This window comes from Trichechus manatus, unplaced genomic scaffold, assembly GCF_000243295.1.
Source record: "Trichechus manatus latirostris isolate Lorelei unplaced genomic scaffold, TriManLat1.0 scaffold00045, whole genome shotgun sequence".
Taxonomy (NCBI): domain Eukaryota; kingdom Metazoa; phylum Chordata; class Mammalia; order Sirenia; family Trichechidae; genus Trichechus; species Trichechus manatus.
The window spans coordinates 1,394,946-1,418,836 of record NW_004443981.1 but is presented as its reverse complement, the minus strand read 5'-3'; the positions used below and the strand labels follow the sequence as shown (position 1 = coordinate 1,418,836).

Below are 23,891 nucleotides of genomic sequence, written 5' to 3'. Positions count from 1 at the left end.
TCTGAACATATTAATTTTAAGTTAATCTTTACAAAGCCCTTTGCAGCAAATATATTTTATTCACGCTCATTTTTAATGTAAACAGACCTGCTATTGTTCTGAAAAAGGTGTAACTGTACATTTTTTTACATATTCTAACTTTCTGAGGTTAGATTTAATGCTTATTACAGGCTGATATTGCTTTCAGAGATGGTCCTGAAAAAAAGTCATACATTTGTACTCAACCAATAAAGGAAATTTATATTTATATGAATCATAAATAAAGAAGAAAAGTAAAAATTACATTTTAATGATCATTCTTCATATGAAAACTGAGATTAAACTGAGGACAAATAAAAACATTTGTGACAATTTCAAATGGACACTAAGCTCCCTGAGGACTCACAATCCTTCTTATACATCTCTGTTACTCTGGTATGGTGCTGTGCTCACTAAACGCACTCAAGAATTGTTGGTTGAATTAATTCTACTTTTCGTTTGTGATTTACATTGAAAATAACTTAAGAACCAAAAGAACTGTGATAGTAATAAGTTTCATAATTAAAGGCTATGAACATTTTTTAATTTTCAAAGGCTCGCAGAAGTCTTTTCCAATTTTTTAAATTACTACACACTTACATTTAAAGATCTGTGAATAGTTTAATCAAACCAATATCCAGATATTAATAAAGGCCTTGTTGTTGTTAGGTGCTGTTGACTTTGACTCATAGTGACCCCCGTGTGACAGAGTAGAACTGTGCCACGGGGTTTTCTCGGCTTTAAAGGCCTAGAATGTCAGAAGAAAGCTGTACGTTTATAATAAAGTCTGTAAGTATCTAGACAACATAATGTTTGTGAATATGTTCAGCTGACAGTCCTAATAAATTTCCTAAGTACTAGTGCTCCAATCACTAAAGTTTAAAAACAGGCATCCCTTCACTATTGTTATAAAAAACCAACAAACCAAACCCGCTGCCGTTGAGTCCATTCCAACTCATAGCCACCCTATAGGACAGAGCAGAACTGCCCCATAGGATTTCCAAGGAGTGGCTGGTGGATTCGAACTGCTGACCTTTTGGTTAGTAGCCACTGCTCTTGATCACTGTGCCAGCAGGGCACCAATTATATTATATAATTATAATAATATAATTACACAATTATATTAAATATACTAAATTGTATACTGTTTTGGCTTAACATTATACAATAAACAGTTTTCATGTTTCTCCCTAGCTTTTAATCATTGTGATTTTTAATGGCTGCATAAAATTCCATCACGCTAATTATCATAATTAACTAAATTCATCCTCTATGGCTGAACATTTAGGTTGTTTTCCCGGTGTTTTTGCTACTGCATCTAACACTAAAATGAACATCTTTGCAAACATAGCACATTACTTTTTACTGAAATTTCCTGAAAAGCTAAATTACTGGAACAAAGTGAATAAAATATCTTTGGAAATCCTATTGATTTCCAAAACTGTTGTGTCATTCACTAAATCACCTGTAATACATGACTGTAACAATTTACTGCATTCTCCCACAGCACTTTTTTTTTAATTTCATAAATGTAAAGTTGTGGATCCATAGTTTCTTTATTTTTTAATTTTTGTTGTTAGTAAAAAAAATGCATCTCTAAGTGCTTGTTTACTGGCATTTATCTAATGTAAATTGCTTATATTTGAGTCATTTTTATTTTCATAATAATTTTTCTAGCAAATTCAGAGAAGCTTTTAATATATGATAAACAGTAATTTCTTTAAGTCAACTGTAATATTTTTAAGTCATGCTTGATGCAAATATTTCTCCCTTTATTTTTTGGTTCTGTTTCTGCTTACTATTCAGAGATTCCATATATGAATCTCTAATATTTTTCCTTTGTGAAAGCATCACATAAGTCCAACAAAATCTGTGAAATATTCCACCATTCACTAGTTTCAATTTTTTTAATTCTTCACTTATCAAATGTGTAAAAGAAAGCCCTTAAACAAATTTTCTCAACAGTGTTGGTTAATGAAGTATAAATATCTGTTTGAAAAAACAGTTAAAAAATTGGTACCCAACATTGCTTGTTTCTAGGGTATTAAGAGTCTTTGACGTTCCCAACAATGAAAATATAAAATTTATAAATGGGGATGATTATTGTTGAGCTGGGTGATGAGTGATATGGGCTCATTATAACGATTCTCTCCACTTTTATATGTTTGAAGTTTTCCATCATAAAATGCTAAGGGGTATGGGAGGTGCTGCTAAGAAGCCAGAAATACATGGATTCGTAAACTTATAATATAGTACATAAACTAAAGAAAAAAATGGCTCAGCAATGCTAACTATTAGCATAAAAAACAAACTTTCTAACACAAAGATGCTATGCAGTATTCTCAATTTTCTGTATCTGGCCCTTTAAAGGAGATCTCTATACTCTATGGACCATGCATAGTTCTTATCACTTTGATATTTATACTAACGTTCCTACTGAAACTGACAGTGGATTTGGAAGTATTAGTAATTCTTCAATCTTTAATAATTCCATCTGTTTATAAGATGGAAGATAGAATATTTCAGAATTTAAACATCCAAGTCAGAAAAAAATTACAATAAAAGAGTAGCATGAATTCAAAACTTACAGTCTTAACATCATTTTCATGATGAAAGATATACTCAAACAATGCCTATGAAGAGAAAAAAAAAGCAAAAAATACATTAGATTTGATTTTAATAAAAGCACTCTATGGCTATATCAAAACTCAAAGGCTATTTTGAGCAAGATTGAACCAAAATAATAGGATACTCTAAAGTATCTCATATTTATAACTGAAGAGTCTATCCATCATTTGTTACAATCATCCATTTAAAAATACAGTTATTTACAGCTGACTCCTGTTTTTACAGAATACAAATTGGAAAGCTCAAATAATTGAACATTATTTTCACATTACACATGCCATTTTATTAGAAACAAACATATGAAAAGTTTATTTTTCTTTCTTAAAGACTAACTTCAAGATTGTCATATTCCTAACAGGTTCAGCCAACTTTTTATACTGTCTACATATATTATTGACACAGTGGTTAAGAGTCGGCTGCTAACCAAAAGGTCAGCGGTTCAAATCCACCAGCCGCTCCTTGGAAACCCTATGGGACAGTTCTACTCTGTCTTATAGCATCGCTGTGAGCTGGAATAGACTTGATGGCAAAGAGGTTTGGTTTGGCTTACACATATTATACAGTGATTCTGATATTAATAATGACAATTTAGACATGGGAAAATCCGGAAGTTCCTTCTGGGATTAGAGTTTAAGTGTAATGTGGGGTGTTATTTTGCTTAATTTTTAAAGCAATTTCTCCTTACATGGTATTTACAGTAACTCTGACTCAGGGTATTCGGACTTCTTCAGCACAGGGGTTCTCAGCCCTGACTGCACGCTGGAATCACCTGGGGGGCCCATACCAGACCAATTAAATCAGAATCTCAGGCGTTGAGCCGCCTACCCCAGGATGTTTTTTTAAATCCCCCAGGTGATTCTAATGCGTAGCCAGCGTTGAGAACCACTACTTTAAAATTTCACCCAACTACTGTACCAAACCAAAACCCGTTGCCATCAAGTCAATTCTGACTCACAGTGACCCTATAAGATGGAGTAGAACTGCCCCATAGGGTTTCCAAGGAGTGGCTGGTGAATTTGAACCGCCTATCTTTTTGGTTAGGAGCTCAGCTCCTAACCAGTGTGCCACCAGGGCTCCCCAACTACAGTAGTCCAGGTAAATAAGTATTTACTGGATTAACTCTTGGTGGTACTAGGTCCATAAAACCATTATTTTACACTTTCCAGAAGGCTATTGTCCCGGAAGGTATGAAGGCTATTAACGGAAGCAATCCCCCCCTCCCAAAAAAAAGGTATCGAGACCAGGCCATTCTTTAGAAGACTATATCTAACCCTCCATCTGTTCTGTTACAAAAAAAAAAAAAAAAAAATTGAAGAGCGCAGTCAGTACCACCATTGCCATGAAAGGGATGTCACAACATCCAAGACAGTGTCAGGGAGTCACCAAAGACACCTCCAGAAATATGTCAATACTAGAAATGAGTCTTTCTGATGAGTCGAGGCAAGTTGAGAACCAAAGCTACAAAAACCTGGCATTACCTCTACAACACACTAAAAAAGCCCAAAATCTAGTCTACTCTAAATCTGGTAAGTAACATAGACAAGGTCTGTCCTGGAAGCATCTTAATTGAGAGAAATGCCTCCATTCACGGCACTCCCTGGTTAAAAAACAGCAATGGTATCAACTAGTCAGGCAACCATCTCAAGTAAATAGTCTTTGGGGGTGGGAAGGGGGACTGGATAGTTCCTATCAGAATTTCTTTTAATACTCTAGCGTCATAAAGGGAAGACAGTATAGCTTTACAATTCTGTTAAATGAAATCGACTGGACTGCTGTCAAATAAGAAGTTAAGAAAAACTGCATCAGCATTATTACAGGATAAACACACAGAATGCCAGCCTACCAACTGGCATTTCTTTTTCTGATTTAAACTTCAAGTTTATATAGCTAGTGTCCCTTTCTATTTTCCCTAGTGTTTGGTATTTAGTAAATATGATAAACACCATTAGAACTGAGATTAGGAATGAGCTCAGCACTCATGCACAGAGTTCATATAGATTCTAGCTAAAAACCAGGGCAGGCTTAAACCAGTTTCCTGAGACAAGTGCCCCAAGGCACTCCTGTCTCTGAGCTATTCCAAGCTCACCCTCAAGTTTTGTTTTTGTTTTTTTTAATACTGGAAAGGTCATATTCTCGCTCTCTCTTATTCACTTAAAGGAGCATTTCACCTTTGAGTAGTCAGAATTACTAATGTAGTTGGCTTGTCACTGTCTGGCATGAGTAATCTTTACTGAGATGCCTGATTAACTAACTAATTAGAAGTACACATTTTTTAATCTTCCTTTTGACAGTCCTAAAGGTCTACAAGGACAGACAATTATTCTTCTGAGAATAGTCCAAGCTGAAACACACACACACACACACACACACACACATATACACACACAGATGATCTCCTAAGATTTTCATTCCAGGCAGATAATTCTACATACCTGCTTTCTTTGTTATAAATGACTGTTATCAGGGGAAAAAGAATTTCCTATAATAATAGTATATATATTTTATTTCTGGTTGACTTTTCTTAACTCAAGACTAATGGAAATTTTACATATTAGAGTGGTTAAACATTTCCATTTCAATGAAGACATGGGCTTTCCTTCACAAATTTTTATATATTTCCTGCAATGTTATTATCATCATAATTCTCATATTACTTCATAATTTAAAACCATTTTAAGTACATACCTTTGCCAATTTAGGTTTCTGGGCATATTTCGTTAAATTCAGTCTAGATAAATTTATAAAAGGTCCATCAGGATTTGTAAGCATGGAGGCCTAAGTGGAGGAAGGAAATAATAGAACATGAAATTTGAAACTTTCTCTAGAAAAACATAAATTAAGTTTAATGTGCATAAAAATTATAAAGGCAAAATAAATAAAAAGTATCACCTTCTAAACATTTCCATATAATTCTCCACTATAAGAATAGTGAAAAATGGTAACATGACATAAAGTTACTTTGATAATACAAAGCTACAGCAAAGCGGACAGAACTTACTGTTCCCAGTCTGACAAATCTCCCGGATGAGCTAGTAATAGGACGAGCTGTGTAGGCAGTTCTGGGTGTTCTGATGGCCTGTTCCATAGTGCCTGGCCTTCCACTTTGTGTGCTGGGCCTAAGGAAACCTGTAATGGGTCTTCCAGCTTGAGTGACTGGCCTGTAAAGATTGTCAACTGTTTTAATACAAAGATCATAAAGTAAAGGTTCTCATATAGTCTGGTCCATATTTAGAGGCAGAAGGTATGAAATAAAAGTACATACCTGACAGCTTGACTAGGCCCTCCTGTCTGATTAGTTCCAGGGAGTTTCAAAGATGTTCCAGGGCCTACAAGATGAGGTGGCAAACTCAACTTATATATTATTTATTGATTAATCTCTAAAAACTGTCAGCTAATACAATGATCAGAATTGTGCTCTCCTGGTGAAAAAGACACTACTATCAAGAAATATATTTTAAGAAAATGTGTTTGAGACTAGTATTTATTACCTAACATGTTACTTATGCTATCATATTTAATCCTCACGTGTCTGTAAAGTTGGTGGTATTAACCCATTTTACACAGGTTCTGAGAGTTAAGTAAACGAGTCAATCTGTTAGTAGGGCTGGGATTCAGACTCCAGACTAGTGCGCTTCAAAGCTCAAAAGTATGTTTCAGGAGCAGATTAACCAGTAAGCAAGGTATGCATGGACTTACTTGTGCTTACTTACTAATCTGTAGTGAACAATTTCACCTCTTTTTCACCACATGAAAGATGTGGTGAAACCCATGTGAAATTGTTCACTACAGATTAGTAAGTAAGCACAAGTAAACCCGTGTGTACTTTGCTTACTGGGTAATCTGTCCATTTTATACCTATAATTCATGTTATTTTTCATACAAACTTCTTCTCCCTACAAAAGATCATTTACCCACAATATTAATGAATTAAACATTTTAACTCCAAAAGAGCAAAATGATCAGGGGAAAAAAGATATTTTAATATGAAACATATGTATTTTTTTTCCTCTTTTTCCATTTGAAGGTTTAAAACAGCTATTACCTTCCAAAAGATGTAAATGACCGAGAACTTTCACAACTAATAAATTACAGTAAGACCACTATGTGTCATGGTAATTGTCAAATGCCACTCACACCAGCACACCTGTATCTTGAGGACTGGGCCTCTGTGACAATCAGTCTCTCAAAGTACAACAAATCACCTCATCATCCCACTCAGGCACTAGAGGAAATCATTCTTCAATTATCCCAATGAAGTGACATTTTCCAATGACCATTTTTTTTAAAATCCTTTTAGAATGCTTCTGTAGTTCTAATGCTTCTTGTGCTTAAATTCCTAGATAAACCATCATCTGCTATTTTAGATGAGCAGATGAATAGAACACATTTTTATACAATACGTTTACATGTCCCTGGGTGGTAGAAATGGTTAACATGCTCAGCTGCTAACCAAAAGGTTAACGGTTCAAGTCCACCCAGAGATGTGTGCCTCAGAAGAAAGGCCTGGTGATCTACTTCCCAAAAATCAGCCAATGGAAACCCTATGGAACACAATGCTACTCTGACATACATAAGGTCACCATGAGTTGGAACTGACTCGACAGCAACTGGAAAATACAGCCTTCATTACAAAATAGTTATACACCAACCTCAAACCTTAAGTTTAATAAGATAATTGAACTGTGGAAGGAAAGCCTAAGGCAGAATAAAGACCTCTTACTTGAGGTAATGTTTTGTTTCATGAATGTACCATTAAGGTATTCTCCTCCTAACGGCATTTCATTTACTTAAATGAAAAATCAGTACTTACGTGGAACTTGAGCAATAGCATTTTCATCCAGCATCATTTCTGCAATTCCTTCCTGATATACATCAATTTCATCTACATATACCATTTCAGTTAGGGCTCGTGCTTTTAAAATCCAAGCAGCCTAAAAACCAGGGAGAAAATAAAACACACATTAAATGGCTTTAGCAATACTGCATAGCTGCTAGAAGCCTAGTCATACTTTCCTTATTTTTTTATTAAACATGTTTCCCACTTAACGTATTGTACTAATTTAAAGGGCCATGTCAAGAAACTCATACAAGCAGGCAAGATTATTATTAACTAAGAAACAATCAATGTATCAATTACTAGTAAATAACAGTGTGGTAATTATCTGGTAGTCTTTAACATTCCTTTTTATAAGTTAAAGATTGCAAGAGAAAATGTTACTAGAATAATCATTTGAAGACAAATGAATAAGCTACAACCACAGTGTTCTTTCTACCTTCCTCCTTCAGGGCCAAGTCTTTCATGAAGCCCTCCTGATCTGATCCTTCAACTCTGAAACTACTTCCCGATCGTCTTTCTCATGGAGCATTCTCTTTACACCTCTATTATTATGCACTTACTATATCTCACAAACACTATAAATATCTGGGTACATGTTAGCTCCTCCCCTTCCCCAGAATGCAAGCTTTTTTACCTTGTTCACTTTGGAATTTTCTGCAACATCTATAGTTTTTATACATAATAGGTATTCAAAAAAATGTTGCTTGAACTGAATTAAGATCTATTTCTCCCAATTCCCAATACCTAATCAACACAACATTGGTTTCTTGGTGATCTAGTCAGTAGAGAACTGTTAGAGAACGCAAAAAAAAAAAAACAACGGAAAAGGTAATTAAGGAGTCTGACCTGGAATATATCTTATCAGCCTTGCTCTGGCTTGAAAAATTAGATGTAAAGATGTGCACGATTAAATTTCTTGTTAAACACATGAAACTCGTTATCAGAAAGTTTACCTTTTTGCGTCACTACAGAATAGAAGCAGCTAAAATAACAGAGCTCGATGTCCGTAGGGGGTTTGGGGAGAAGGCGACTCTTGAAGTAGCAGCATATAACACAGAGGAAATGGCAGTGTGGGATTCTGGGGAGGAGCTAGGGCTCAGCATGCAGGGACATGGCTGTGCAGTAAATTGAAGGCGAAAGCACGGAGAGGAACAGATGAGATCTACAGGAGGTCCAGAAAGTCCTGATGGAAAGAACCTGAGATCCATTCACTTAGTCAGTCTGTATGTATTGAGCACCACCGAATTATATCGCATCAGGCTCAGTTCTGAGGAGGAAACAAGATCAAAACATGGATCCTAATTTCCCTGAATATATCACCTACTGGATCAAATGACAAGGCAAAGCAGTGTGTGATTAGATGACAAGTGTGTCATACAGAAAATATGTTTTAAAGGAATTAAAAAGGAGAGATTCATTTATGGGCTTAAGTAATCAGAATGCAGGTATAAAATTTTAAAAAAAGAACAAAGAAAAACGTTTTGGTCTTCACACTTCCATTTTCATGGGAAAAAAGAAGGCTGCTGTTACAATGTATTTAAGTCCCTAACGTGACAGAAACCCCCCTAAGGAGCATTTCTACTCTGTCCTATAGGGTCGCTACGAGTCGGAATCGACTTGATGGCAATGGGTTCGGTTAATGTGACATTACATTTGGTTAGATGACTGGTTTTATAGGCTTGCATCTTCTGGCTGATGTTTATTGGACTCTGATTAGATAATTTATAATTAAATATTTCAGATACCATGTGTGAATTTAACACAACTGAATGAGCAGAATATAATCAGTTCTAAATGGAATTGCATCAAACTGTGACAGTCACCAAAGTGTAGAAAAAATCTGAAGTTTTCACTCGTAAAAGATCAGGAAAGATGCTCGATCTATACGTACAGCTATTCCCAGGGGAGAGGGGGGTCGTCACTGGCGTGGACTAATGGTTTAACTTAATGTCAAAGATGGAAACAAGCCCTCCTGATTTATTTTAAATCCCCACAGTTCATACCACCCTGCAAGTATCCAACAGCTTTCCTTTTTCAAAAGGGCATTCTTTGTTCAGCACCCTCTGGTGGACAGGGAGAATGACTGCAGCATTTTCGGCTGAAACGGTAAAGCAGGAGGTGGGCTCCACTGGTTCATTCCCATATTATCAGGGCACACCTACTGCATGCCAGGTCCTGGGAATGTGAAGACGAAGCCACAATCGTAGTTCTAGCTCTAAGGAATTTCAGTGTGATATGGAAAGTGTAATAATAAAAATCATAGTGTGCCATGGGAGAGCAGAGGAAAGGCACCCTGCTCCCTGGGGGTACAAGGAGGGGTATGAGAAGCATTTGGCCCAGTGGCCAAGACAGAGGAGCATGTGCCAGGCAAAGGGAACAACACGGCAAACGCAGGCTAGCTGGAGTATTCACGAGTGTTTGGAAACTCCGAATAGTTGCGTATAGTTGAAGGGTGAGGTTTAGCTGAGGGATCAGTAGGAGAAAAAGCTAGAGAAAAGGTAGGGGCCAGACAGTGGATCTTGTATGCCATAACGAGGTTGTTGTTGTTTTGTTGTTAGGTGCTGTTGAGTCGTTTCTGACTCACACACACTCTACACACAGAAACACCGGTCGGTCTTGCACCATCCTCACAATCATTGCTATGTTTTGAGCCCATTGTTGCAGCCACTGTGTCAATCCATCTCAAGGGTCTTCCTCTTTTTCGCTGACCCTCTACTTTACTAAGCATGATGTCCTTCTCCAGGGACTGGTCCCTCCTGATAACATATCCACAGTACATGAGATGAAGTCTCTAGATCCTCACTTCTAAGGAACATTCTGGTTGTACTTCTTCCAAGACAGATTTGTTCATTCTGCTGGCAATCCATGGTATACTCAATATTCTTCGCAATACCATAATTCAAATGCATCAATTCTGCTTCAGTCTTCCTTATTCACTGTCCAGCTTTCGCATGCAGATGAGGTGATTAAAAATACCACGGCTTAGGTCAGGCACACCTTAGTCCTCAAGGTGACATTTTTATGTTTTAACACTTTAAAGAGGTCTTTTGCAGCAGATTAACCCAATGCAACGTGTCGTTTGATTTCTTGACTGCTACTTACATGGGTGTTGACTATGGATCCAAGTAAAATGAAATCATTGACAACTTCAATATTTTCTCTGTTTATCATGATGTTGCTTATTGGTCCAGTTGTGAGGTTTTTGTTTTATGTTGAGGTGTAATCCATACTGAAGGCTGTAGTCTTTGATCTTCATCAGTAAATGCTTCAAGTCCTCTTCACTTTCAGCAAGCAAAGTTGTGTCATCTGCATATTCAGGTTATTCATGAGTCTTCCTCCAATCCCGATGCCATGTTCTTCTTCATAGTGAGCTTAATGTGTCTTCTTCATAGTGGGCTTAAGTACATGGATTTTTTTAATCCTGAGAGTGAGGAGCTATTGAAGCTTCAGAAGTATCATTTTTGTAGTCCCAGTTAAATCAACTTTTTAAAAGCCAAGTTTTTATAATTACAGTATCATTTATATAGGCAATTATTAATTATCCAGGTACACAGTTTTTTATTATTTTCACGTCTATAGAGTTATCTCCCACCACTCATCTGTTAGTTTGTCAGTTTGCATTGGGCAAATCTGCTGCGAAAGACCTCTTTAAAGTGTTAAAAAGCAAAGATGTCACTTTGAGGACTAAAGTGTGACTGACTCAAGCCATGATGTTTTCAATTGCCTCATATGCATGCCAAAGCTGGACAATAAACAAGGAAGACCAAAGAAGAATTGATGCATTTGAATTATGGTGTTGGTGAAGAATATCGACTATACCATGGACTGCCAGAAGAAAGAACAAATCTGTCTTAGAAGAAGCACAGCCAGAAACGAGGATGGCGAGACTTCATCTCATTTATTTTGGACATGTATGTTATTAGGAGGGACTAGTCCCTGGGGAAGGACATCATGCTTGGTTAAATAGAGGGTCAGCGAAAAAGAGGAAGACCCTTGAGATGGATTGACACGGTGGCTGCAACAATGGGCTCAAACATAGCAACAACTGTGAGGATGGCACAGGACCGGGCAGTGTTTCATTCTATGGTACACGGGGTCGCTAGGAGTCGGAACCAACTCGATGGCACCTAACAACAACAGTGTTAACTCGCAGCCTAATCCATCAGGTTTCTTGACATTTATCCTCCTACTAACTTCTTAAATACAAGGAGGCACAAAATTTTTACATTAGCCTCTGCAAAACATAGAAAAATAAACCAATATTCCCTCCGCACCAACTGAATAAAGACTTCAGAAGTCAATAGCAGCTTTTTAATATATTTCATCCCATAAGAATTCAGTTTTTCAAGAAAGTAAATAGATCTATATTTGTTTCAATGTCTATCAGTATTCCACTAATCTCAAAATCTTATTCTTAATATATAGGAATAACGGTTTGAAATTTTTTGATTCTTAAAGATCTGTAATAAAGTCTACTTAACACCATTTTTCAATTCTAAATTTACCAGTGTTTGAGATAGATAATTTTCCCGGCTTTTCTTCTGTCCTAGCAAAAAAATGACCTTGAAAATCACATATCACTGCTTGATTACACATCAGATTGTATTCAAAGAACTGCTCCTGGTAATGTGAAAAACTCTTGAGATTTTAATGAAAACAGCAGATGGGGCTTTGGCTTTAACATAATATAGAATTTTTATTTTGGAAACAAGCCAAGTATGTTTTACAGTCCTAAAATCCTCTGTTTTAAAAAAAAGTTCAAAACTAACTGGGGATTAAAATAAAATGCATAAGAAAGCATACACAATAAACCTAAACTGCCCTTGAGTCTGAATAAAAATATAAATTGGTTTTACCAGATACCACTAACTTGTTAATAGATGGCTAGGGTCATGCAGTTTAAAAAATAGTTCTTTATGTAAATACATTTGAATATGTATTGGAAGTATTTACACGGTGAAATCTGTTAAAAAAAAAAAAAAAGAGGTTATATACCTAGTAACCTTTTTGTAAAAGCATAGATGAGTAATCATCACATCAATTATTTCACTCCTTAATCTGTGAAACATAATCCCCTCTCATTCACATACTGAGTCTATATTACTCTTAAGGCAAATACTTGCCAGCTAGCATCAGTAAATACTGACTTACTCCTCTACCTTCTGTAAGGCTAATCCAATTACAGTTATGAAAATAAACATATGAAAAGGTAAAAACTCTACTACTCTACTGAGCAAAACATGTTTAAAGTGTTCTGTTGCTGTTCAAGGCCAGTAGTTTAAGGCATATACCCACTGCCATTGAGTTGATTCCAACTCATAGAGATCCTACAGGACAGGGTAGAACTGCCCCATAGGGTTTCCAAGGTTATAAATCTTTACAGAAGCAGAATGCCACATCTTTCTCCCTCAGAGCAACTAGTGGGTTTGAACCGCCGACTTTCTGGTTAGCAGCCGAGAGCTTTAACCACTGAGCCAGCAAGACTCCTTTAAGGCACATAGGAAACAATTTTGCTAAATTATTCTTAGAATAAGGCTACTGGAAAAACAAGTCTGTCTGATCTGATTTAGACATCTAAGAATCAATAACATTTAACGCTCTGCCTTACTCTTTGAAAACAGAAATACAGGCACAAAATATTGAAGTGTTACTGTAAAGCGTCATTTCTTTTGAAGTTGTAAAAATACACAAAAAAAAAACCCAAAAGCATAATAAAAAAAAAAAACCAAACACATTGCTGTTGAGTCTATTCTAACTCATAGCAACCCAAAAGGACAGAGAAGAACTGCCCCATAGGGTTTCCAAGGAGCAGCTGGTGGATTCGAACTGCCGACCTTTTGGTTCGCAGCCGAGCTCTTAACCTCTGCACCACCAGGGCTCCAAAAACATAACAGTGAGTTCAAAAGAATCCAGTTAGTCTTGTTCTCTTTTTATTCTTTTAGATTTACAGCCCAGTTATCTAAAGTCATCTAGTTCTAAAATAATTAAGTCTGTAGTAACTGAAGAGGAAAGTAATACTAAATCAGGTTCTTCATGAAGCCCCTGTGCTAGTTTTAAACTTTTAAGTGCCATTTACAGTTTTTAAACCATACCTACAATGCAAATTATTGATGTTTTAATTTATACTAAATTTAATTGTAATCAAAATCTTCTAAAATTATTGAAAACAAAAGTCACATTACTTCCTCTATTTATAAATTAAATCCTTCTTGAATGACATGTACTCATAGTATATAAAAAATGCCCACTTGTCAGTTTATAAATCATGATTATGAACATTCAAAGGTAAATGTCATCCTTTTAAGGAACAGAGTGCCACATTTTAACCTATTTACAGTGTCTGTTTACACTACACAGTAAGAGTACTTTGTACATTGCTTTCTTCTAACAGACTCGATGGTCACTCATCTGAGCCCCACATGAAAAGTTCAAATAATTTATTTATATAAAAAACACTTAAAATTCTATCCGACTTGGCAGGGCAAACACTTAGCAATGTTTAAGCTCTCTGATTTACAGCTTTCCACATCCCTCTTATTCCCAGACTCACTGGGAACCCTCCTGGGCTAAAAGTTTCACTGGTCAGGCGTCCCCCTAGCAGATCTCCTTTCTCCCAGCACTCCCTCCCAACTCACTGGCTAACTCATCCAGTTAGCAGGTCTGTCTGGCTGCCTGCCATCCACACCAAAATTGACTTGGTGGACACAGCTGGCTGGCCAGAGTCCCTTCCTCCCTCACTGCTGCAGACTCCTCCCTCTTGGAGCTGCCAGGTCAGTTAAAATTAAGACCTTTCCAAGCAGAGTCGGACTACTCTTCACTCAGCACATGCTGTCCTAGCTACTGCAGTCTTTTCAGGCACTTGTGACTCTCCTGACCACTTGGCTCCCTTTCTAACTAGGCCCATGATTCCCCTTGCCTCCTTCTTGATTTTTCTCATCCTTCTGGTCAATCATAGATATTTCTATTTAAGCTCCAAGTCTTAATAAGGAGAGTATATTAGTTTTGCAAGGCCACTCACATACACAAAAACCAAAAAACAAAACAAAACAAAACAAAACTGTTGCTGTTGAGTCAGACTCATAGCAACCCTACAGGACAGAGCAGAACTGCCCCATAGGGTTTCCAAGGAGCGGCTGGTGGATTTGAACTGCCGACCTTTTAGTTGTAGCTGAGCTCTTAACCACTACACCACCAGGGTTCCCATATATATACATGTACTGAAAAATGTAATAGTTTACATAAGGTAAAGAATGTGTGGTATGTACACATAAAAAATGTGATATGACAAACATTTTGTTACATATATACTTACCACAATTTAAAAAAAAAGGTAGGTATGGCTAATATTATAACATCACAAAATAGATATGCAGCAAATTTTCTGATCTATAGCAACAACTAAGCAATAGTAACTAAGTATTCTCTAAGCTAAAGGTTGCAGCTAAACTTTTACCTGAGACACTGGCAATTCAGGATCTGGTTCCTGGAAAGCAGTAAGAAGGCAGTAAACATTTTTAAGAAATATAGTTTCTAAAATAAAAGGTTTCTTAATGGCTAACCAAGTATTTGTAGGTAGAGTCAAACGGACTCAATAAAAAACCCAAATATTAACTTTAACCTTTCTCCACAAACGTTCCTCATAGTTCTATAAAACTAACATATACTGAACAGTGCTACATTTTCTATAACAAAAAAATTCTAATTAATTTAACCTCATTCAGAGGACGAAAAGAAGGTATCTTAACTACTTGTTCAATGAAAACAAAAAATCTGAGCAATTAAAAATAATTTCACAACTATACCGAAGAGACATTTCTTTATATTCACACCTAACTTCATGGGGGTTAAAACATTCAGATTTCAACCAGTTGGGGAAAAGGAAGGAAATTCATATACTAGCAACCTTCTATTCTACATGAACATAATGGGATTACAGACTGAAGATAAATTAATTCTAACGATAATGTCCTCTGGGAAGTTTTCATAAAAAGACTATATGCGTCAAAATTGACTCGATGGCAACACGTTTGGTTCTTTGGTTTCAACATACATTAGTGCCAGGCACTGATACACTGGATTTTTTTTTTTTTTTTTTTTTTATCTCTAGCCATGTTTTATTGGAGAAATTACTAAAAAACAGAAAAAAAAGAAAGAAAATCCTTGCTTTCCACAGCTCTAAAACCCAAAATGATACCCCAAGTCTTTTTTAAGAATATATTATCTGTAAAAGTAATGTGCAAATCATATGGTCACCATGCAAGGATAAGCAATTTATGTAGCATGACACATGCTAAACACGTGAGAGGAAAAGGCTAGGCGAGGCTGGAACGAGCCCCAGAGGGTGGGATTTAGGGAAGATTTAGCGATCAGTTCAATCGAGCACAAAACAACTAGAGAACACAGAGCTATTACAGGTTTTCAACTCCAGCGTGCAAAGAAGGACCTGGAAGAAGTACAGATTTCCCAGATCCTACAGTCCATACCTAGAGAAAACACTGATACAGGGAGTGACATGACAGGTGAAAGAAGTAACCCCTTTCCCTCTGTTTTGCCCGACGTCATAGCACTTTCTATGCTTTCTTCTATTTATTTTGTCTACACATCTGCATGGCCCCTTATCTCATTTGAGTCTCATCACAACCATCTGAGGTAGGCAGAAAAGTATCTACCCATTTTATCGATAGGGAAACAAACTGGGAGATGTTAAGTAATTTATTCATGGTCACACAGACAGCTGAGATAAGCCAGAAGCTTTTTCTTGACAGTGCATCTTGGAGATAAAAAAAAATAATTAATTAAAATTTTAAAAAAACGAGTTGGATAGAGCTGAAGAGTAAAGGAGACAAGAGCCACCGATACTAAGTAAAGCTGAATGCTTGTTATTGTGCTGAGGGCTGGAAGATTCCACCAGTGACCCAAACGGAAACAGCCAGCTGAGCCTCAGAGGACCCTGTTCACTGATGAATGCCCTCTTGTTCTGTCGTGTTCTTCTGCCCCTCAGGAACACAATTACAATTTACCACACAGGTGAAGAGCATGGAGGGAAATGAGAAGATCAGAGAGGAGAATAAGAGAACTAGAGAATGGATAGTAAATGGGGGGGGGGGCCACCCACCCTGGTGGTGCACCCACCCTGGTGGTGCAGTGGTTAAGAGCTCAGGCTGCTAACCAAAAGGTCAACAGTTCAAATCCACCAGCCACTCCTTGGAAACCCTATGAGTCAGAATACACTCAAATGGCAACGGGTTCCTTTGTTTTTGTTTTCTTAGAGAATAGGGAGGTGTAGAGAGACAAGTGAGAGGATGGGTGGGTGGATGGAAGATGGATACAAGGTCTGAACGGGTGTGAGGCAGAGAAGACATGAATTCCACGACAACCACTGAGCTCCTGGCATCCCGGGTACCCTGCTAGGCATGAGAACACAAAGATGAGGAAGACATAGTGCCTCTCTCAGAGGAACTCACATCCTTGGGAGAAGACAGATAAACAAATTGTAATACAATCATGTTAAATGCTATTCTCAAGTAATACACAAAATGTAAATGACCTAGAAGGAGGGAAGAAAAGCGGAAGTTAATGTTAGAATGGAGATGAGAAACGAGTCAGAGAAAAGGGCAAGAGATTTTCCTAGAAATTATCAAGTGCCAATGATTTATGAACTATATTCAACATCATTTCACCATCAATTTCACTGGACACTTTCCTTACAAATGCTTTCCAGGTTACCAACAATCCTTTCAGAAAAAGATAAATGACAGACCTCTACACGCAAATCTCTCTAGCTATACAGCATTAACATTTTTGATCATTTACCATGTATTAACTAACTCTTATAACATCCCTTCCAGATAGGTATATTATTATTCCCATTTTACAGATGAAAAATATCTGAGGTCAAGGTGTAGAGCCAGTATTTGAACCCAGATACTCTGGGTCAAGAGCATGCACTTTGCTTAGTATGTGGGATCATAGGAAGGATGGAAAGCAACCTCCTGTAGGGTATGGAAAGACCAAAGTGGTCAGGAGCAGAACTATGAAGGAAGTGTCCGTTAACTGGTTGCCATCGAGTCGATTCCAACTCATAGTGACCCTATAGGACACAGCAGAACTGTCCCATAGGGTTTCCAAGGAGTGCCTGGTGGATTCGAACTGCTGGCCTTTTAGTTGGGGTCATGGTTCTTAACCACTGCGCCACTAGGGCTCCGTGAAGGAAGAGTCAGGATGTTTTAATTTGGAGATATGGCAAAATTAATTTTAAAAAAAATCATTAAGGCCTTCATCTTGGGTGTCTATCAGTTACAGTTTTGTGATGTAAATTAATCCATCTACTTGGTTGAGCAAATTATTCCAGTGGGTGTCAACATATTTGAGTAGAATGCACCAGCCCTGGCCCTGGAGTCAAAAAAAACCTGGGCTTGATCTTCAGGGAGTCACTTACTTGCTGTGTGACCTTGAACAAGTCACACAACCTTCATTACTTAGACCTCCCTTCAAATTAGAGCAATAATGCCTACTGTATAGGTCAGTCTTAGGGACTAATAATAAAACCTTTCATTTTTAAGAATTCTTAATAATTTTCAAAGTTCTTTCACATACACTATCATACTTAATTGAGTGTAAGACAGCAGCACCTTCACAAGGAGTATCAATCACAAAGAGTTTCTCATAAAAACATTTATATAATGTACAGAAGAACACAAAACTCTATTACCATCATCCCTCAGTATCCAAGGGGGATTCGCTCCAGGACCCCTGAGGATACCAAAATATAAGGATGCTCAACCTCCTTATATAAAATGGGCATGCCTGCACATAACCTACACACATCCTCCTGCATGCTTTAAATCATCTCTAGATTACTAAATAATACCTAATACAATGTAAATGATATGTAAATAGTTGTTAGTGTTTACACTTAACGCTTCCTCAGTCTTTGCAAGCACTTTATCACAAACCAGAGAGACCATTTTTGCTTTTTGGAACTTTTTTCCCCCATATATTTTTGAATGGTGGTTGGTTGAATCCATGGATGTGGAACCCATGGGGGGCCCACTGTACTCCCCTTCTCAGAACTCAGAACTAACTACCAGTTATGGCACATCATATTAAAAATTCCCTTTGAATGTCCTTCAAAGTGGCTGAGTAAAAGGGCATGGAAAGTAGACTGGCACTGGCTGAAACCAGAAAACATTCATTAGCATCAACTTCGGTTCACATCAGTTGCTTCCTTCCTTCCTCCCTAGGGTACAGCTTCCTCTTAGACTTTTACTATGACTTCAGAGAATTAGATCTCCACGTAACTCTGAATGTAGCTACCTAATTGCCACCAGTACTTACTCTCGCTAATGAGTCTACCCAGCTCCACTCCTAAACTAGTAGTTATTAAGAATTCTTTCCAGGAGGGAAAAAATGTAAGAGAATAAAGAAATGGATGGATTCCAAAGGGAAGGGAGATCCAGTAATCAAGCAGCCAAGTGGGAATGTAACTCATATAATACAGCAGGAACACAAGTTCATAAAATGAACTGTCCTGCAATGTATAGAATCACAGGATTAAATCTGGCTAAGTCTCTGTGGCCCCAAAGAGGAAACAGATAATCATCCCAGGAAGTTTTTTGGCTTGGATCACCACATTATTGTCTCCACCAACTACTAACATATACAGCTCACTAGGAAGCCCTGGTCCCACATCTTTCATCTAAGCCAGTGGCTTTCAGACTCTTCTCCACTTTCAAATCACTTACAGTAATAACCCCCTCCTTTCTGTAACATTGTAAGCAGAGATAGGGAAGGGTGGGGAAAGGAGGAGAATATGAATTGGAAAAGTTCTTACCCCCATTCTGATATACAGCTAACCCTCCCAATCCCAGAATCACTCATTTTAATAATCTGAAAATCTATCAGGCATCTTCCCCACTGACGAAAGCATGTTGTCTTTGAAAAAACCCTGGTGTCTGAAAAACCTGCATGTTTTATATACTGCTTAATTATAACGGAGCTAGAAAATCAGGACTGGTTTTCAGGCCATGGATCTGACATATGGAACACAAAAAACAGTAATCAGATTAAGTAACTAATCGGGATGATCGACATGAGCTGTAGACGCAAGCATTCTCTCTAGGTCATACTGCTGTGCGGTGGATTGTTTTATGCTTCCCCTTTTATACCTTATAACTCTAACCGCTTTCAGTAGGGATTAAAACAAGACTTTGAAAAAAGACAATGTCTTCCTATGAGTTATTCTTCCTGTATCGTATCGAAAAGGGAAAGTATAATCAATTAACCAGTTATTTTATTCTCAACAGATCAGAAGCTGAATGTCCTTCATACTTATAGACCCTGCCCTCTGTCCCTTATCATTTGTGTTTTGGAAAAGCAGTTCAGAATCTATCTTCTTCAAGAATCCTTCCCCATTACCAAGCACCATGTTATTTTATCCAACCTGCCCTTCAGCCCTTTGTGTCTAAATAGAAATTTTACTACTTTGAAGAAACATGCTATTCCACTTTTTATGGTACATCCTCTCTTGCCACCCTAGCTACCTCCCACTCCCTCCAGATTACAAAATGTTTTGCTGGCAAGAATCAAAAATAAAATCCAGATGTCCCAATAGAAATCACAAGGCACTAATTAAATATTTCTGATGCTACTATACCAAAAGTGCGCCCCTTTTAAGGGGAACTGAATGTAGATGAAAGAGTCATAGAAGTGGGCTTCACTCGAACAGGCTGATGTCTCAACAGGACTGAAACATTATCTCCATGAAGCTGCCTGGACCAGCCTTAAGAAAAAGATTAATGAATGAAAAATCACTTTTGAGAGATTCTCCTCATCAGGGAGGAAAACAGGCAAAACCAAAAGTGAAAAAATAACGTTATTCAAAACAAAAGCTATCTGTAAAATCAAGAGCAAAAATGAATCCGTTTGGCACTCAGAAGAAACATTTTCATTTCCTCGTCTTTCTAGGCATCCAGGCATTTCATCAAAGTCATTCACTCACAGTAAAATCAGTTTGGAGGCACAGGAAAAGTACTCTACTTTAAAATGTAGCAGCCTCAGCAAAAGCCCATGTGGATAAAGGAGCTCGCAGAGGTAAACCAGCTAACTGCGCTAAGGACCATCTGCTTCTGCTCTGACATGTTAGCTCTGTGACCTCAGAGGCTGTGAGCTACTCCATCATTCAACTTCCGCCACTGAAACAATGAGAGCACCATAAAAAATAACAATGATGATAACGACTGTTACAAACACTCTCTTGGAGGAAACCAGAGATTTTAGAACTAATTTTTTTAAATTAAAAAAAAAAAAAAAAAACTGACCCTCAAAACAAGAAATGAATTGAGAATGCTTATAATCAATTTCATTTATTTGAAAAGGTAAATATACACCTTAAAAAACCAAACCCGTTGCTGTCAAGTCAATTCCAATTCATAGCGACCCTATAGGACAGAGCAGAACTGCCCCACAGGGTTTCAGAGGAGCAGCTGGTGGATGTGAACTGCCCACATTTTGGTTATCAGCCAAGCTCTTAACCACTGCACCACCAGGGCTCCAAATATACACCTTAGAACCTACCAAAACCCATTGCCATCAAGTTGATTCTGACTCACAGCAGCCCTATATCAGAAAAGTTGGCAGTTCAAACCCATCCAGAAGCCCTTCAGAAGAAGAGCCTGGCAATCTCCTTCTGAAAGGTCACAGCCATGAAAACCCTGTGGAACGCAGTTCTGCTCTGAAACACATGGGGGTCACACATGGGTTGCCATGAGTCAGAATCCACTTGACGGCAACTGGTTTAAACTTTGGACAACGTATTTTACCTTGTGCCTCAGTGTGCTCAATCTGTAAAATGGGGGGAACAGCAGTAGCAACTTCCTCAGATTGTTAAGAATTAAATAACAATATGTAAAACCCTTCAAACCACCAAGATTGACACATTAAATGCTCAATAAATGTTAACTATTATTTTTGTTACCTCTTTTGCAAGGTTATTATAAGCTTTAGACATACATGTCATTTACAGAACTTATGCTTGACATCCACTGATCTCTCAATAAAAGGTCACAATTTAGCACATATAAAGTGCCGATCACAGTGCCTAACACCAACTAAATCTCAATTCATAGGTGCAGTACTGAAGGTCACTGTGGACTAAAGACTAAAACCAAAAAAACTAAACTCACTGCCGTGGAGTCGATCCCAACTCAGAGCGACCCACCCTGGGTTTCCAAGGCTGTAAATCTTTACGGAAGCAGACGGCCACACCTTTCTCCAGAGGAGCCACTGGTTGTTTCGAACCACTGATCTTCCGGTTAGCAATCGATCGCTTTAACCACTGCACCCTCAGGGACTCATGACTATAGGGTCTTAAATCAATAAAAACACTGCTGCTTTGCCTATGAGTTTTTCTCTAAGTGGCAACATCTCCCACAGGATGATAATGAGGGAGATATCTGCCCCTCTGCTCCAAAAAAAGGAATCAGTGGTCAAGTAAATTTCAGAACTATTGGATTAATCAAAATAAGGCAAGTTTCTTTCCTTTAGAACTTCTCGGAATCTTTGAGAATGCATCTTGAATCTCTAAGAAGAAAATATACATTTCCCAAACGCATTGAATGAGGAAACTTTGTTCCACTGAGCAGCACTTGGGACTAGTGTTCTGTGGAACACAGAATGGAACTACCCTAATTCAGTGGAAAACTGGAAACAGCGTGTAAAGTCCTTGTAAACGACTGTGCCCAGAACAGTGTCTCGGACATCAAAGGTTCTTAACACGCTTTTGTACAAATGTAACCAATGTGTACAAAAGAGTCAATACTTCATCACAGTTTTTGATCATGGAATTTCTTTTTATTTCATTTTATTTATTTATTTAACAGCATCGTGTGGAACTACTGTGGCAAAGAACGTACTTGGAAAAACGCTTGTGTACAGAAACAAACTTAACCCAATTCCTATTAACTAACATGAACAGAACCTAGCTTAGCAATACCATCAAAACAGACTGTTACAGGCGAGATGTACTATCCTAAGGACAAAACGTTCACCTCAACAGGTTATGTTCTATCCATTTGCTGGGAGCTAAGGCGGAGCCTAGTAAAAGTCTTCTCACTCTTACCTCTGCTTTTCTAACTCCCTTCCTTTTTTCCTAACATGTCCAAGGCAACACTATAGAGAAAAAGCTAGGAAACTAGAACTATGTAAACACATTCTGCATTTACTAGAAGCAATGACAAACGGCCACAGCTCAGTTCCTATTCTTCTGTTTGCTCCTTTTTGCCTCTGTCAGGAGCTACCTGCCAAATCGAGTTGTACCTCTCACACACATAGTATATGACCTTTTCATTCACTATATACAATATTACTGTAGTTTATGTAAATTCTCTTTTAATCAACTCCATTATTCTGTCTCCAAGGGGAACTTTCTTTCCCATCCCTCCCCCCTACAATTATAGCTCCCTTGCCCAGGTAATTTCCTTAATAATAAATGTATCTTTCCCCCTTCTAGTTTCATTACTCTAATTCTCATATTTGCCTCAAATTGCACTCATGGCCCCAGAATCAAAGGCTCCTCCATTCTTGAACAACGTCTGAAGATGAGCTAGGAGAACACGTTTGATCCAAAAGAAAAAAACACCGTTATTTTAAAAGGGGTGGGGAGTTACATGTCTTCATGTTTAAACAAATTCTTTAGAAATTAATAATGCACACCCTGCAAGTTTAAGAGCCCATTCATGTGCAAGTATAATGGCATTATCAAAATTCCTCAATAAAATAAAACTCAGGGCTCTCACTTTGGGACACTTAAAGGAAGGGGCTGCAGAAGTTTGAGGAGGGGGCTGTGAGGGCACAGCAGTCTTAAGCCCCCGCGGTCGGTGCTGGCAAGGACACGCTAGCCGTGGCTACGTGGGGGTCTCACTCCAGGCGTCTCTGCGGACCGTACGGTAAGCCTCGCCCTGGGCCTTACTCCCTGGACTCCCCACCCGGGAACCGGAGGACTCCCTTCAGCTCCCAGCCTCATCTCCGGGATCCACGGGCCTGACGGGGTCTGCGGGTACCTGGTCATAAGGAGACTTCTCCAGCATCTGCGTGCATAGATCGGCGCAGAGCTGGAATTTCCTGCGCCTGAAATAGCTCCAGGCCAGGAGCAGCGGCTCCATCTCCCGGCCCATGGCGGCAGCCGACAAACCCGCGCAGGATCCCGGCCGGGGCCAGGGAAGGCGGAGGAGGGGACCAGACGGCGTCCAGCTCTGCCCGGCAACGCGCGGCGGCAGGGGCCTTGCCAGGGCGGCACCTGCATCCTGCCTGAGAACAGAAAAAAGAAAAACCACCGCGAGCAGGACTCAACGATGGGGTTTGCCAAAGCTTGATCGCAGAAAAATGTGTGCTTTTAAAGACCACAGGTGTC

The 23,891-nt window shown here is 38.3% G+C and overlaps 1 protein-coding gene across 3 annotated transcripts in view; it reads right to left on the bottom strand.

Moving 5' to 3' along the window:
* The window catches only part of TTC8 (tetratricopeptide repeat domain 8), a 51,385-nt gene extending 27,728 nt beyond the window's left edge, over positions 1–23,657 (bottom strand). Inside the window, exons 1-7 of one of the 3 annotated variants that reach the window (XM_004376656.1) lie at positions 23,542–23,655; positions 14,937–14,966; positions 7,457–7,577; positions 5,909–5,972; positions 5,645–5,804; positions 5,332–5,421; positions 2,607–2,651 (exon numbers count right to left, since the gene is read on the bottom strand). In XM_004376656.1, the coding sequence (XP_004376713.1) occupies positions 2,607–2,651; positions 5,332–5,421; positions 5,645–5,804; positions 5,909–5,972; positions 7,457–7,577; positions 14,937–14,966; positions 23,542–23,655 (624 nt within the window). Of the gene's footprint in view, positions 1–2,606; positions 2,652–5,331; positions 5,422–5,644; positions 5,805–5,908; positions 5,973–7,456; positions 7,578–14,936; positions 14,967–23,541 lie in introns of all 3 variants that reach the window. The other 2 variants (XM_004376657.1, XM_004376658.1) reach the window with 2 other exon arrangements.
* Positions 23,658–23,891: the final 234 nt, after the last annotated feature.